General features: G+C 42.4%; 1 protein-coding gene across 1 annotated transcript in view; it reads right to left on the reverse strand.

The window, feature by feature from the left end:
• The window catches only part of LOC116671041 (carbonic anhydrase-related protein 10), a 214,535-nt gene that overhangs the window by 27,642 nt on the left and 170,028 nt on the right, over positions 1-16,865 (reverse strand). Inside the window, exon 5 of the mRNA XM_032501930.1 lies at positions 1,460-1,645. Within this exon, the coding sequence (XP_032357821.1) occupies positions 1,460-1,645 (186 nt within the window). The remainder of the gene's footprint in view (positions 1-1,459; positions 1,646-16,865) is intronic.

Consider the following 16,865-nt stretch of genomic DNA (forward strand, 5'->3'; position numbering starts at 1 on the left):
TTAGCAGACGACGGGAGCTTGTTGTAGCAATAGGAGTGAAGCCTTATTGCTCGCTTTGCGTCTTCCTACTCTCTGAACCTCGCATTTTTGCAGAAAGGTCTTGACTGCAACACTGGCGTCTACCCCTGCTGTCTTTGAATAATGAATGCTCTGATTAATATATGGAAATAAATAATTGTTTTCATTTTAACAGTTGGTGGTGTCCAATGTGCTCCAGGCAATGTGGAGTTTTGGGGATTTTTCTACCCAAACTATACCAAACCCTTGCTAAAGCTAACAAGTCTTTATTGAAATCTGCACCAAAGACTTTTTTTGTATTGTGTTATGTGAAAAGTGTAGTCTGTAGTGACGGACCCACAGATACCACTGTGAGGAATCTTGGAGTTGTCTTTGATCGGGACATGTCCTTTAATTCCCACATAAAGCAAATTTCAAGGATTGCCTTTTTTCACCTACGTTATTTTGCAAAAATCAGGAATATCCTGTCTAAAAATGATGCAGAAAAACTAGTCCATGCATTTGTTACTTCTAGGCTGGATTACTGCAATTCTTTGTTATCAGGCTGCTGGAAAAAGTCCATAAAGACTCTTCAGCTGATCCAGAATGCTGCAGCACGTGTTCTGACAGGAACCAGGAAAAGAGATCACATCTCTCCTGTTTTAGCTTCTCTGCATTGGCTTCCTGTAAAATCTAGAATAGAATTTTAAATTCCTTCTTCTCACCTACAAAGCTCTCCATGGTCAGGCACCATCTTATCTTAAAGAGCTCATAGTACCTTACAACCCTACAAGAGCACTACGCTCCCAGAATGCAGGGTTACTGGTGGTTCCTAGAGTCTCTAAAAGTAGAATGGGAGCCAGAGAGTTCAGTTATCAGGCTCCTCTCCTGTGGAACCAGGTTCCAGTCTGGGTCCAGGAAACAGAGCGTTCAGCTATCAGGCTCCTCTCCTGTGGAACCAGGTTCCAGTCTGGGTCCAGGGACCAGAGCGTTCAGCTATCAGGCTCCTCTCCTGTGGAACCAGGTTCCAGTCTGGGTCCAGGAAACAGAGCGTTCAGCTATCAAAGCTTATAGTTAGGGCTGGCTCAGGAGAGTCCTGATCTCTTAGTTACGCCGCTATAGGCCTAGACTGCTGGGGGACTTCCCATGATGCATTGAGCTCTCTCTTCCTCCTTCTCTCCATCTGTATGCAACCTCATCCCATTAATTTATGCTACTAACTCGACTTCTTCCCTTTCCCAGAGTCTTGTGCTCTATCGCCCCCGTAGTCTTGTGCTCTTTATAAAATCATGCTAACAATTTAGTATTTAGTATTCTATGCCCAAAAAAGACTTTAGATGGCCCGCAGTTTATTATGCAACTTATTTTCTACCATATACTGTATGTAGAACGGGGTCCCTGATTTATTTCTCTTTCAGTTAAGCGGTCATTGGCTTTAATTGACACAAACAGCTGCACACACCTCTCCAGAGAAGGCCTGTCCGTTCAGCAGGTGTTCTGAGCCCTGGCCGTCCTCACTGCCGAAGTGTAGCCGGATCTCCTCTAGACGATGGCTGTACGTCATTGGCCCTCCAGAGATGTTCACCAGATGCTCCTTGTCCAATCGCAGAGAGACGTGACGGCCAGTGTTGTACATCGTCCCTCCCACCTGGAAAAGAAGGGAGGGGACACAGTTGATTACAAAAGAACGCAATCACATTCTGAGGAAGAAACATATAATTAAAACCAGCAAATCCAAACGGACGCCTTGCAGACCTTGATCACACGTTCTTAACTGCCATCGTGTCAGAAAAGCGGTGCTTGGTCCGGTGCTTTTGGCGTTTGTTATTGACACAAAAAGTCTCCTTTAGCATCATACACTGACCAAAATTTTAAAACTTTTGTTTTTGTCACCTGTCCCTTGTTCAACCTTGTTTCCTTGGGTATATTCCTTTTGTTTTTTTGTATGAATCACGATTTTTTTGCTTAGAATTGACGATTCTCTAGATGTTTTTGACCGTGACAGAAGAAAACAAATTGGCAGTGCCAAACACAGATTTTTTTCACGTCATTCCCAGCTCCAGCTTCCGAGTTCTGAGGCAAATGGAACACACTATTATTGCTCAAATAATATATAGGGGTGTGAAATGTGTCAAAACAGCAGGTTTATTGATATACATAAATGAAAGTCGACAAGATCTGCCACCATTATCCAAAAACCTTTCCAAATTGGCTACATGATAGGATGTCTACTATTCTATCTTTTTAAACCTGAATCATTACTGAAGGCTAGTGGTGTATTCTCTATAGTCAGTCTCTGTCTTCTGGTTGACTTCATTTGTTTAGCGACAGCGTCAAAAAGGAAAATGACGTCTCTTGAAGTCTTCTTCGGCTATTTGAGCTTTGGTTTCATTAATAAGGAGATGCTGTTGTCTCGCATCTTTGACAGCTTAGGAATCAGAGTTTCTGTTGCAGCTCGTATCATCAACAGAGCTTACCCAGTTCCAGTCCTGGGGGCTTTATTTAATTAGGCAGCGATCGTAGCAGGGGGGAGAGGCGATATTGTAAACTGCAACAACACAACAGACAACGGAAAGAGCAGAGCCTCGAGTGAAAAGAAGAGGACGAGGGAGAGATGAAGAAAAGAGGTTGAAATCAACAGTATCTGCTCCCAATCAATACGCTGAGAGTTTTTCTGAGGGAAGCACGGCATTACAAAAGCCTTGAATAACGATCTTTATGGGCAGCTGTTTATTTATTTATAATGGGGAGTTGTTTCAAAGGGTCCCATTGATATTCACGTCATGGCTTTGGGTGGACTTCCATCGCTCTTATCGTTCTCTTCTCTTCTCTCCACTCCCTACGCTTTCCCTTTTCTCCCACTGCCTCCCTGCTTTTACCCACTCCTCTAAATTCCCAGAGAAAGAAGTCTACCCACACATTGTAAATATTTTATAGAAGCTCTGAAAAATCAATCTTTTGAAAGAAGAACGAGAGAGGAAGAGGGAGCGATGGAAAGAGGAGATAAGTACCGGGAGCAGTAGAGAGGTGTGTGTCGGATTTAGTGCCCAAAAAAGAAAAGATAGAGAGAAACGAGTGAAGGGAAGTCTTTTAGGTTTCCTGGCAAGACGATGAGGGTTGGGTAGAGTTTTTTATTTGAACAATTCTTATTGATTCTCGATTCCCATTATCAGCATCATCATCATTATTGTTTTAGACCAGCGTTTTTACACCACGTACCGCTTGAGAAAATATTAGGCTCTCTAAGACCACTATGATGGCCCACGTTAAGACCCTGTTCAGCTACGTTCACACAGGAGGCAGGTTTATTCTCAATAAAAATTACGTATTTTTATTCATTTTAAGTTCAATACTTCACATGTTTCATTCACAGAGCTGTATTTAGTACCTCATTTTTCATCTGTCTTTTTAGAAGGAGTTTTATAATCTGTGTTTTTATTTCTCCTGCCTCATAGCCTCACACTATTCTTTGATTGTGACCGTTGCATGGAGCATAGGCCTAGTCTGGCTAAACCCCCCCCCGCCCCCCTGATCTGCAGGTGATTTGATTTCGCCCTGCAGCTCAGGCTGGAAACCTGTACATCGTTCTATCCCGCTTCTGTGACCAATCACAAGCTGGCTTATCACACTATTGGTGTGTTTAACACCATGACGATAGAGAAGCGACGGCAAGCTGCTTTTTGTTTACACTCAACACGGCGGCCACCGAAGCGCAGCAGCCCGTTGATGCAAAGAACGTCATCCAGATCGTTGCTCTGATTGGTTGAAGGACAATCCAATTGAGTCATTTGAACTACGCCCATTGCTCGACTCTTGTGCAGAGACAATACAGAGCCGACCCCCCCCCCCCCCAGACCAAGCCAGATTAGCATCGGCCTGTAATAACTATTACACTGTTGTCATATTGTCAATTTATTTACGTAAACGCGGCTTCTTTTTTCAACCACAATTCATAGCTAACATTAGCGAAGGTCTAAGGTATGACTGGTGATGATAATTGTTGATTGTGTTTAGATATTCCAAATTCAAAAAAAAAAAGAGTGATGCTATAATAGTTGTTGGCACATGACCCTACACATGTTCATAGCAACAAAAATCCTTAAAATATCCCCTGCATCCTCCCCAAAATCTACGCCTACAAACGGCAACAGCAATACAGAAGAGGACACGGCAGAAGAAACTGAGAAGCTGTACACGATGCAATCTTAAATATGCAAATGATCAACCTTAATAATCGAGATTTTGAAAAGAAAAAGAAAACTGCTAGAGCAAATAAAAACTTTTTTTAAGGAAAAGAATGAAAAGAAACACAGACTCACCAGACAAAGTCAATGTGGTGGAAAGGTTGCTAACGTAGCAGAGGCTTCATATTCCAATCTGCTCTCTCATTATTGGAGTCTCGACACTTGTGCGCATAGTGAACTAGTTATTATTATTATATATATTATAGGTTGGGGAGTTCCGATTTCATTCTCAGTGCAGTGGCTGCATTTCTGAAAATCACTGACTGGCTCTATTCATGAAAATAGATAAGCAGAGAACTACACATTGTTTGTTAAAACAAGGATGATCTCATGTGTCAGCATTATACTGTCATATTAATTATACAAATGCGTACGGCTTCATTAGGAAATGCCTCCTTGCTCTCCTGTCTTTTCTTGAGAGCACGTCGATGAAACATCAGTCACACTTTACATAAGAGTGACATGACACTGTCATGACACATGAACCCTAACCATAACTACATCAAACCAAATGACACCTACTAAAAGAAGCATTATGTCATGAACGTTTATGACTTGTTTATTATATTTATGACACGTTCATGACAGTGTCATGTCACTCTTATGTAAAGTGTAACCCAAAAAAAAAATCTAATTGCAATTCTGCCAGATATTGGGATTACAATGCGATTTGCGATTTCAAATTTTGTTTTAGCTAGAGTTCAATATTCCCCAACCGATAAAACATATCATAGAGCCTCGTAACATCAGAATCATGACACACATGCATGTTTGTTCTTCTCTGGGGGAGGAAAAAGGGTTAAACTGTCATGAACGTGTCATAAAACATTGTTAACAAGTCAAAACAAAACACGTTTTTAGTAAGTGTCATTCGGTTTTGTCATGACAGGTTATTGTTAGGGTTAGGGTTCATGTGTCTTGACTGTGTCATGGCAGTGTCATGTGAGTGTCATGTGTTCATGGCAGTGTCATGTCACTCTTGTTTTCTGTCCCACGTGTCAGTACTGAGCTGGGTAAAAAGGCCTTTGCTTACTCTGCTCCCTTTACATGGAATTTGCTGCAGAAGAACTTGAAACTTAGTAAATTGGTTCCTTTGAGTATTTTTAAGCTGAAAATGAGAAGCTTTGAGTTGGACTCCCTCACATGTCAATGTTTTAATTGAGATTTTATTGTAAGTGCATATTTGGTTTTCATGTGTGTGTCTTTGTACGTATGTAATGATGTGATGTAATTTTGATGCCTATCTTGGCCAGGTCTCCCTTGCAAAAGAGATTTTTAATCTCAATGGGTATTACCTGGTTAAATAAAGGATAAATAAAAAAATAAAATAAAATGTAGAAAACCAAGTGTTACCGTAAAAAGCTTATTGTGGAGTCAAACCCTTGCTTCCCTATCCTGAAATCTTTTCCTTGACAGAGGACAGAGAATTCACTGGTTGAAGACCAACAAAAATGTCTAAATGACTTTGAAGGATTTTCAATATCCAAATCACGGGGGCGCAATATTTGTCAAAGGCAAAATATGTGTCAAACTATTCTGAAAGTATTGTGATGCTGCAGCGACGTCTCAGCCTACAAATCCTAAATTGCTACAACACAGCTTGGTACAATTTTTATTTTATTTTAATATTTCTCAATGAAAATGAGATTAACGACACAACAAGTATCATTCCCTGCAATATCGTGAATCATATATCGCAGTTTCAATATCAGACAAAATAATTGCAATGAGATATTTTCCTCCTATCGTGCTGCAATGTACTGCAGTATAATATATATTAAGGCTTTTTATGTCCATTGGTGTAAATTACAAAGTGCCACATGGTATCACATGTCATATGTCAGAGCTGTAACCCCTCTAACACACCCCGTTCTGTTCAAGCAGCATGCTTTTCATTTGTTACAAGAGAGGCTTCCAGGAGCAATGGAGCCGAAAAAGGACAATTGCACTGTGTGCTGGACCTCCCTTAACAGCTAGTGATGATCACAAGGCACCACCACATTAGAGGTAATAGCTAGGAGAACGTAAACAAGTCATAAAGGTGATTGTTGAGCGTCTGGGGCGGGCTTGGTAGTGGCAGGCAGGTACGGTAATAGAAGACATCAGTGGCATGCTGGTAATGAGAAAACACAAGGGACATCATCATTATCTGAACACAGATCAATAGAGTAAATGACCCTTGTTACAAGAAGAAGTCTTCACTAACTACTGTATATGTTCAGCTATTAGGCTGCAGGTTTTCCTCCGGTTACATCTGAAATATAAAAGCCACCATTTCCTGATTAAGGATGGTTTTAGCAGAAAGAAAGCAACAAATAGACTAGTTTTAATATGTCAGATTGGTGTAGCTGCCACCACACAGGTAGAGAAAAGGTAAAGGTAGAGAAAATAGTGATACGCTACATCCAGACATTAGAGAGTAACTGTGCAGTGCAGCTGTCAGATAGGTTTTAATATCTTCACTAAAGGCCTGCAGCTGTAAGCACTGAATCGTGGCGAAAGCATAATGTATTTGATTAAAATACAAGATGACTGGTGCTCTTTCATTAAGGTGTGCAGATTAGGAGACTAAATGGAATGGACCGGGATAGAGGAGATGTGTCTACAGAGGGCAGCAGGGACCGAAAGGAGGACAGAGGAGAGAAGGGAAAGAAAGAAAAAGACTAGCTGTGAAGAATTGAAGACAAGCAGGGCTTGCGCCTCACTGGACGCCTCACTGAACTTATTGTCACACACACCAGAACAGCAGTTCCAGTAATGCTACGTGATGAGAGATTCAACACAGATCGGAGCCATTTGGACACAGATTTCAAGAGATTGTGCTGTCCTGGGCAGAAAAACAACAGTTTTGGTAGTTTGCAAGAAGAAGGCTGGTATTGGACAAGTCTGAAAACCCCGGTTCATTGACAATGTTGTTTTGAATGTTCGGTGTTAATATTTTTGGATTTTTTTCTTTCTGCAATTTCTGTGGATACGGTCAAAGCCAGGATAGGCTTGAAACAAACCGGTTCGTATAAAGTCTCACCCGACCAAATTTAAAGGCAAAGCTTTACAATCGTACGAATGGAGCTAACAGCCAACACTCTGGCACAGTCTCTCCTCTGAGGCATTCATGGTGTTCCACACATTAAAGGGACAGAAGGGACAAAAAGAGAGCTTGGGAGAGAAATTCAAATCCTGCCAATCGTTGGGTGAAGCAGGCATGCTTGTGGGACAGTCAGTTTCGTAGAGTTTTATAAAAATTGCCGGATATAGCCCCTCCAATGCCAAGATTGGGAAGCTGACAAGCGTTTGGACTTTACAGAGTCCCTATCCCTTTTTGGCATCATATTTGTACTCTTGGGGTCAACTAAAAGAGGTTTGCATGCTTCGATGTTCACAAAAGATATTATGCTTCTCATACTGCCTACTGCTGCAGCTCCTCTGCCTGAAACACTTTGGGCCCTATTTCATCCATCGAAGACCCTGGCGCAGGTGCGGTTAGGGCGTGTCCAAATCCACTTTTGTTGGTTTGACGGTGAAAAGATGGGTCCGTGGTCCATGGTTCAAAATGCTTGTACATAGTGTCTTCAGTAATCATAGGTGTGTTTTGGGCGTAAAATAAAGTCAACCAATAAGAGTCCTCTCCCATTCCCTTAACAGCCAGGCGCGTCTGGACCTTGGTGCATTGCTATTATGATGGAGGATTTACACTGTAATATTTACATTTGTAATCTTTTGCATATTAAAATAACAATGAAATGCTGCGTTATTGACTTCAGACCAGGTGTTGTTGATTAATGACGCGATCACTTTCTGCTGCCTCAAAATAGCAAAACGCCCCGAACACACCTGAACACACCTCCCTGTAAGACCAGCAAGTGGGTGCTGGACGGGACATTAACAACTGCTTCTGTTTTTAAAATAGCAAAGACACTTGCGCCGCGCTGCGCCGGGTGCAGGATGGGCCGTAGGTGTCCCAGCAGCCCTCCCTCTCTCATCTGAGAGACTGGAAACAGTCAAAATAGGCTGTTAAAGTCAATGGGTGGAGAAAGTGGAAATGAATTAGACCATGTAAAACATCAGGAATCCAATCAGACCCCGGTACCTCAGGGACCTCGTTTATAAAAATGTACTTGATTTCTTTTCTACTTGATGGAAAGACTGCACAGTGATGCACATCATGTACAAATGTGCTTTTTTCCTGTTTAACATCAGACTTCTGTACAATCACCATTAGCAATTTACAGAAGCAAATCACAATTAAACATGTAAATTCCAAATATTAATGACAAAACTTGTTACATACAGTAAAAGGTACGGTATGAGTAAACTCAACACCTGACTACACACTGACACCTTCAACATAAACCCTACACTCGGAATCAAACCTCAGCGAAAGCACACCATGCACACAATCCAGATGATACATTTTCCTTTCAGTAATTCTGTGAAATGTTGGCTGTTTAGAAAAAAGCTTGTGGATCCTGCCGCCGAGGCTTCAGGCTCCTTTATTGTGACGAGCCTCCTTGAGGACAGGGGACAATACTTCCCCCTTTAATCACATTAGAAGAAAGTGGTCAGGGGAACGTGTGGTTTAACAAAGTGACTATGTTACATTTTTTAATCTGAGTACCTCTCTGAGCCTTTAAAGCTGCGAGCAGATTCTTTTTCTTCTCAGGCCGGAAGCATGTGTTTGTCTTTGTGTCCACGATTATCTGGAGACGTCTCATGTGCCAGAACAGTGGATTTCAAACGAGCTGTTGGAGCGTCTCCCGGATGTGCCATCACAATGATGCCATTTAAAGATAACTTTTCATGTCACCAACACAAACAAAATAGAATGCACTTAAACTAGGCTTTAGATTCAGCATACGAGTCTGTACCGGCCTGAAACACTCTTCTGAGGAGGGGGAGTTGAAGTCCATTCTAAAAGACTGATAACAAGGGAGGGTTTCTGCAGCCCTTCAATCTCCTCTCTTTTCTTTGGTCCTATGTGTTTCAACTTTCCCTCAGTCCGATGCCTAGGTTTCTTTTGAGGCACTTACTTTGAACCCTGGAGCAGTTTCTTCCTTTGTGGGCTTTGTTTGGACTTGTGAGAACAGAGCAATCACAGTCGGCTGCCGACCAAATCAATTGGATCAAGCTCTTGTTGACAAGGAGGTTTCTTGGTACATTTCCAAACCAAGCCCGGAGCTCCGTTTGGGCGGAGAACGTGATCTGAATTTGGTATCACCAGGGTTGGTATGGCACAATTTGGAGACATTTAAATGGCGCCTTAAAAAAAATACAAAAGATGTGCTTAAATGTGCAAACCCTTATGCTCTTGAAGAAGACTCAGTAGACCTGAGGGGGTGAAGGTCAAGGGGTGGATGACCTTGCACATTTACTTTAAACTATGACAGCTCAGGTTCAACTGCTACCAAGATGTTTTTCATGATGAGTCTAGCTTTTATTTGCAGAAAACAAGGAACTTCATACTCATTTAAATCAATGTCATGTCTGTGCACTGAATATTGCGCTGGAATAAGGAGGAGCCTAGCTTAGCATGAAGACTGGGGTGAATCCGAGCTAGTTTGGCTCTGTTGAGACTTCAGCAAAACTACATTAACTAACACCAACCACTCTTTAAAGCAAAACAATGTGGAACTACTCTCCACCAAATAAATAGTCCCTATGTATGGATCTCACTTGGTGTTTCTGTCCCTCCTTCGTGAAATCAAGCTCAAAGCCCTTGTTCCTGCCCCGAGGAGCTAGGATGGAAGATGGATCTCTGAGGAGCTATGATCAAGGATCCACCAGAGCAGCCTTCCTGGAAGCTGTGCAACTGAAAGCCGCTCTAAATACCCATTTCCTTGTTCCCTCTCTCCTCGCATGGTTTCCTCCCGTCTCTCCCATGCTTCCTAGGTGGGACGGACTTAGACGCGAGGAAGGGAGGCAAATGGATGTAATTTAAGAACTTGGGATTCACCACATGAATATTGCTGACATTGTGTTCTTTAGATTATCCACAGTCATGAGAACAGGTTTGAGATACTGATGCTGTGGAATTGTTGTTGAAAATTTTATGGTATGTAATATGCAAAGATACTTTATACGTGAATATTCAGCTCTCAGCAGATGAGCTTGCTGTCCCACAATGGTTATTGCTCCTCTACTCACTGCTCAATTTCTCACCAGACTTCCTTCTTCTTACCAATTACTCGGTGATGAGTGGCCACTGACTCAACTGTCTTTCCAACAAGACCCTCTGCTGGGTCCAAATCTCTTCCTGAGCTTATCACTCTCTTTGTCATTCCTGCCACAGCACTAGCTTTCACTACAGAGTCGGCCGGCCAGATTATAACCGTCGCTGGAAATCAAATAACAGCTGATAAGGCAGAGAGGGGAAGACGTAAAAAGCTGGGCATAATGTCATTGCTTTGCTATCTGAGAAGTTGATTGCAATCAAAATACTGGACAAAAGTTTGGGATTTCAATAACAAGAGAGTTCAGCTGTTTCCCGAGTTTAAAAGTTCTCTCAGCTCTGGCAAGGTCACACATACATATAAGGTGTAAGTATCGAGAGGGTGAATAAAAATAATAGACTTTTCTTCACTCCCGCTTTCCTGACATTGTAGTGCTTACCTCAGGGCAAAGACAGGCAAAGGCAGCCAATGGCTTTGATGGAAGACAGGTACGAAGATAAATGTTTGATGCTATTGACGGGTTGTTGTGCTCAGAATGAGAGTTATGGAACTAGTGCACCCTAACAGAATAAAAGGTAGTTTCTTACAAGCAAACTGACATATTGGAAGAGTTGATCTCCGCTCTAAAAGATGATATTGATATCATACTTTGATCCAGAAATAATTTGGAAACCTGCTGAGTCGGCTAATAAAGAGACTTTATCATTTTTTTTGGTCTTTTACAGACAGGACAGCTTGGTGAGAGAGAGGGGTAAGATATGCAGGAAATGGTCACATGTTGGACTTGAACCCTGGACCCTATGTAAATGTGCACCTGCTCTACCAACTGAGCCAACCCGGCCACTGCAAAAAAAAAAGAGACTTTTAAATGCAATTACTGGAGCTGTGAACATCAGGAATGAGTTTTAACAAATAACACAGAGCACTTTTTAGAATATTATTGAAAAGTGATCAATGGTGCCAATAGACCACTACTTCACTAATAGAGCTCCTTGACGCTGGTTACAGAGCTCTGTCGTATCAGCGGCAGTTGGTGGACGTGTTTACTCACCAACAGGTGACTGCGAGCCGGCTACAGGCCCCTTTAAATAGCGGTCCTTTCAGGGGCTGGGGTAGTTACATTTTTCAGAGAAAAAGTGATGACAGTGAAGTTTAGGCGCCAAAAAGGCTCACTAAGTTTAGGAAAAAGATGGTGGTTTTGATTAAAACAAGCGTTTCCTGGGTGAAAGTATTTCATTTTCGCCTCGAAATGTTCTCTGGGTTTAATGTGGACACCACGTTGTGATATTTCATTCTGAGATTTTTTTCCATTGAATACTAAAGTTCATAAATCAGTGTTCTGGCACGGCTGGCTGAGTGGCTCTATATCCATTGTATTGTAGGGGGGGTTAAACACCCCGCCCCCCTATCTTTTTTTTCCCACAAATACCCTGAACATAAGTACTGTACCTGCCTTTGGGATAAAGAGAATAATGATTAAAAAAAAAAAAAAAAATTCAACCTTCACGTATAACAAATATGGAAACAAAGTCCGGACTATGGGACCCCCAACAGCAGCTGAAACCATCTGGCTGTCATTTCTCTACTTTGGTTCACTTCCAACAGACTCTAGGATGCTCTCTCTCCTCCGAGAAAGTCTTTTCTGGAATACATCAGAAGAGGAGCGGAGGAATATGAGGCCTTCTGCATCAGAGCTTTCTGGCTGAGTGACAGTGCGCAGGTGTAAAGTGGCATCCGTCGGGCCCCTGATTAAGACCGAGGCCATGCCGGCGAGATGACAGCGTGGCAGAGGACCGGTAGGAAGTGGCGTTCTGGAACCTGTCCCAAAATGCCATCTGTTTTCTCATGAGCCACATCACAGAGGGTAGACGGAGCGAGAGTGGCGACGAGGCTCACACATGATGGAAACAGCAACACACACGCATGTTTCAGCACTAACGCCGTCCACGTAAAGCTGCAGTAACCAAGACTCATGTAGCTCAACGTGAATTCTTTCAGGAAGACCTGACTATTTATCGATTCTCTCCTAAATCAAATCAGCTGTTATCCAAATAAATATACATTTAATCATGCATGTATAACGGTTGCATATCTGCAACTAGTCTCTCTTGATTGGAATGTATCTCAGTGTAAGTCCTTCCAGGAAGACCTCACTCTTCATCAACGCTCTACCTAACTCCAATCAGCTGTTGGAGGCGTTCACCTTCCTGCTTAACCAATCAGAATTGTACACAAATTCCAAGGGCCAATCACAACTTCACAATCTGTTTCTCCCTTTGCTATCAGCTGTCATTTCAGGCAAAGTATGTCCACCAATAGTACCGTCCACCCCCCCTTCAACCTCCAGTCCTCTACTCCAGCTGACCTCCTTCATTGCCACCACTGGTGTCTAGATTCCATTGGGGGGGGTATGATGGTTCTCTACCCCTATGTACGAACTATTAGTATAACGATGGAGTCTAATCTCCAAAGACTTGTTGCTGTACAATAAACCTTTTTGCATATCTGCAAACATGTCTCTCCTGATTATTGAATTAATTAATTATGTTAACATAAGGAAAAGTGTTGTGTGGAAAGATTTGCTCATTGTGACAAACTCACAGAGAATTATCACCTGACTCTGCAGTCCCCCCTCAGAAATACGCTGCATTTTGGCCTCTTTCTGCTTGTTGGTTTGGGTTTTACAGCAACTTCAACTAGGCTAGCAAGACCCTCCTCTGCAGAGCTGTGGGGAAAGGTCTAGCAATACAAACATGAAGAAAACAGAAACATGACTCCACACAAATGCTACTGTTGCTCTGTGTCTGGGAGTCTTCTTCGGCGACTGTTTGCTTTCATTCATCAGCTTCATAATGGATAACGTGTCATAAGTAACGCAGCTTTAAGGTCAAGTTTTACTTGAGAATTTCCCTTTCATGCAATTTCATAATTGCACTCTGTTGTTGCTGCTCACCTGTTAAAGCACCAGCTATAATAATCCAGGAATATAATAGATGCAGTATATAATACCTTTCCTTTGGGATGAATAAAGTATCTATCTAAAATATCACTAATGATGGACCCATTCTGTTGTATAGTACAGTATAATTTGCTAATATTATTTCTGTATTTGTATTTCAGAAAATACATGGAGTGCCTGTAATTGGCTCTTTATTTTATTTATAGAAGTGCTACTTCTACTTAAGTACTGAATAGGGCTAGAGAGAGTACTGTCCTTTTTTTACTTCAAAAGTTTGCTAAAGTTGCTTCCCAACTTAGATCAGAGATTCATGCTGATTAAATATCAAATTCCTACCCATTCCATACAAAGTCATCAAATTATTTCACATGAAAACTCAATTTAGTGTTTCACAAGAAATGTGCTGGCTTTCAACGCAGAATCCAGTTTTGGTTTTAACCCAGCATGAACACTGAGCCAAAAGGAATGGGTAAACGCTGGGGTGTGTGTGTGTCGTTCACACAGGGGTCTTGAACCCTCAAACATACCCCACTGCTCACTGGGTACTGGAGGAAAGGAGGTCAGGATTAAATTAAATTAGTGTCAGAATACTTGTCGACTCGCAGCTCGCTGCAGGAGCTGTGGAGGCTGCTCTGATTGTGCTGCCATCCTCATTAGCATTCAGACAGCGCGACTGCAAAGCTACCGTCGGCCTACTTATCATTGTGGGCTGGTTAAAAAGCAGAGCCATATGTATGCGTCAGCCTGCATGAAGTACTGTATCTCATCTATCTGTGAAGATCTGGATTCACACCACAGCTCCAGCTGCTCCAACATCACACTACTGCGGGACAACAGCGAGGCCAAGTGGAAAGCCCTGTTTGTGTTTAGCTCGGAGTGGTTTGGAAAGCACTTAAACAGAACACAGCCTAAGTAACTGTTGTCATGATTGAACTTGGGAGGCTTTCAGTTAAAAATCACTTAGCAAACACATTTGAAGATGAGGGACATTAAACCCAAACAGATTATGTCTCTGACATCCAGTGCTCTCTGGGATTTAACTTGATACACAAAAGAACCTCAGCAGGGGAGCAAATTACACAACAAAGAAACTACATTATCACTTTGCTCTGCTGCAATTTGGTGAGAAAATAGAGCGCTAAAGTGGGAACGGAGGGACGACTGTGGAGGAAAAAAGCGAGGGTGGGGATGGAAAGTGAATCAAAGAGATGGAGAGGGAAATGTGACCTCATAATGTGTCTTAAAATAGGGGAGGTCGCCCACACACACTTTGCTCCTGGGTACTTGCTCTGATTTATTTATTTTGTTTGTGGTAAGAAACGATCCACTGGGCATTGTATAAGGGGAGGGCCCAATGTCTGGCCCTCAGGCTCTCTTTATGCGGCGAAGGCAGCAGTAACTCCAAATTTAAACTTCATATTATTATCACTCTGCCTTTTTTATGAGAGGGTGAGCGGAGACTGGCGACAGAGTTTATTGGCTGGGGTGCGTTTCAAAGCTCAGAATCACAGGCCCTATTTTCACCTACAATAACATCCGTCCTGAGTGATCGGATCAAGAGTGGACAGCTGCTATAGAATAGACTTTATTGTCATTGCAGAAGCTTGTGGATAACAGAACTGCTGTGCCGTACCTGAATATAAAAGTACTAAAAAGTAATAAACACACAATACTATCTAATGTCATTGCAGTCATTAACTATATACACAAACATTGTTAAAAGCACGGAAACAGTATTCTCTGAGATATATATATATAAATACACACACACATGTGTACATAAGTCTAAGGACGCATTTAGATCCGATCACTCAGACCACATCAGACCACGTCCTAGGCCACATTAGCAGTCCCTCCAGGATTTTGCGCCAATTCACTAGAATTTAACCAATCACCATGACTTTGGTGCGACTAGCAATTTTGACCAATCAACGCAACTCCTCCTCCTCAGCGCTGCGGACGAGGGTTCCGGCTAGTCCACACCACATGGATGCAATTGGAGACAAACGTGCTCTGGTTTATTGGCATTCTTTTAAACCAATCACAATTGTCTTGGGCGGGGCTAACTGCCGGACGGAGCCACGGTGCCTCTGCTGAATAGCCTGGGATAGGAACTTGTTTTGGTGGAACATGTGGACGTTTAGAACGGCAACACACACGCACACGCGCACACACACACACACACAGTACGTGTTTATTTGCATATAAAGTAGAGCGGAGAAGTGGTCACTCATACTGCCAGGTGTGAGCTGTCCACCTGTAATCAGAACACTCAGGCCTGATTTTAATGGCAGGTGGAAACGGGGCCACAGATTCTGATTTGTGTAAAGCCCCTGGACAGGAGAGGCCCGTGGGACCGCATTGCGATAGAATAAAGCCAGTGGACAATAAATCCCAGCGTGATTTGTTTCAGATTCACGGTCAGTGTGTTCACATCTCGGGGCTACAACAGAAAGAAACAAGCAGGCTGGCGAGGTTGGGATTATCGACAAGAAGAAACAAGAGAGAAAGCAGGCAGACAGCCTGTGAAATGAGTGTGTGCTAAGCGGAGGAGAGATGAAAGACGCGGTTCAAGGAATCTGCTCAAGTCGCTGAATGCACAACTCAAAGCACAGCGGAATCAAAGACTTAGAACTGATCCAGTGAAACAAAGGGAGGAAGAGAGGGAGGAAGGCAGGAAAGCAGAGGCCTTCTGTCGTTTTTAAGCTTTCACACTTTATCTGTTGCCCATTGAAGTTGGGACACTGAAGTTGCAGAGTCCTCCACTCATTAACACTAGAAACAAGTAACAAGTCGTTCTCTCTTCCAACTCGTAAAATGCAGACACTTGGTCAGTGTCCTCCAGCGTCGGTCAGGAGCAGAGCAGCAGTGAGTTTATGTAGTATTAAGAGAGACAATGGTAGAGAGTAGTATGAAAGACCTGAAATTAGGGCTGGGCGATATGGAGACAATCAAATATCATGATATGTTTGACCAAATACCTTGATATTGATACCATAACTATATTGTAGTGCTGACTATTGCTGCTTTCACAAAATATTTACACAATGAGATTTTTGATAACTAATCATCAGTAATGTGGATATAATGACTAAGTGGGTAAAGGATAATAATATAACAGCTAGAAGTCTGGTAAATTCAGCAAATTACATCACTTTACTGTAATGCCGCCTTTAAAACCAGGAAAAGACAACACTTATGCCATATTACGATGATACCATATCCAAAAACTAAGACGATATATAGTCTCATTTCGCTCTACTTCAAATATGCGTAAGGAGGTTGGTTGGGGTTGGTGGATGGGGACTGATGTTCATGTCCAATTCTGGTCCTGTGTGTCACTGAAACGTTCATTTTGTAACCCCCCCACCATCTTTTCCTTAACCTAACTGTGCCGCATTACAGTTAAACGTTTGTCCTGACCCAGAGGGTCAAAAAGTGTCCAGAGTCCTGACCAAGGGCCTCTAAATATGACTCTAAAGGAGACATTTTGCTTCA

Source organism: Etheostoma spectabile, chromosome 21 (assembly GCF_008692095.1).
Source record: "Etheostoma spectabile isolate EspeVRDwgs_2016 chromosome 21, UIUC_Espe_1.0, whole genome shotgun sequence".
Taxonomy (NCBI): Eukaryota; Metazoa; Chordata; class Actinopteri; order Perciformes; family Percidae; genus Etheostoma; species Etheostoma spectabile.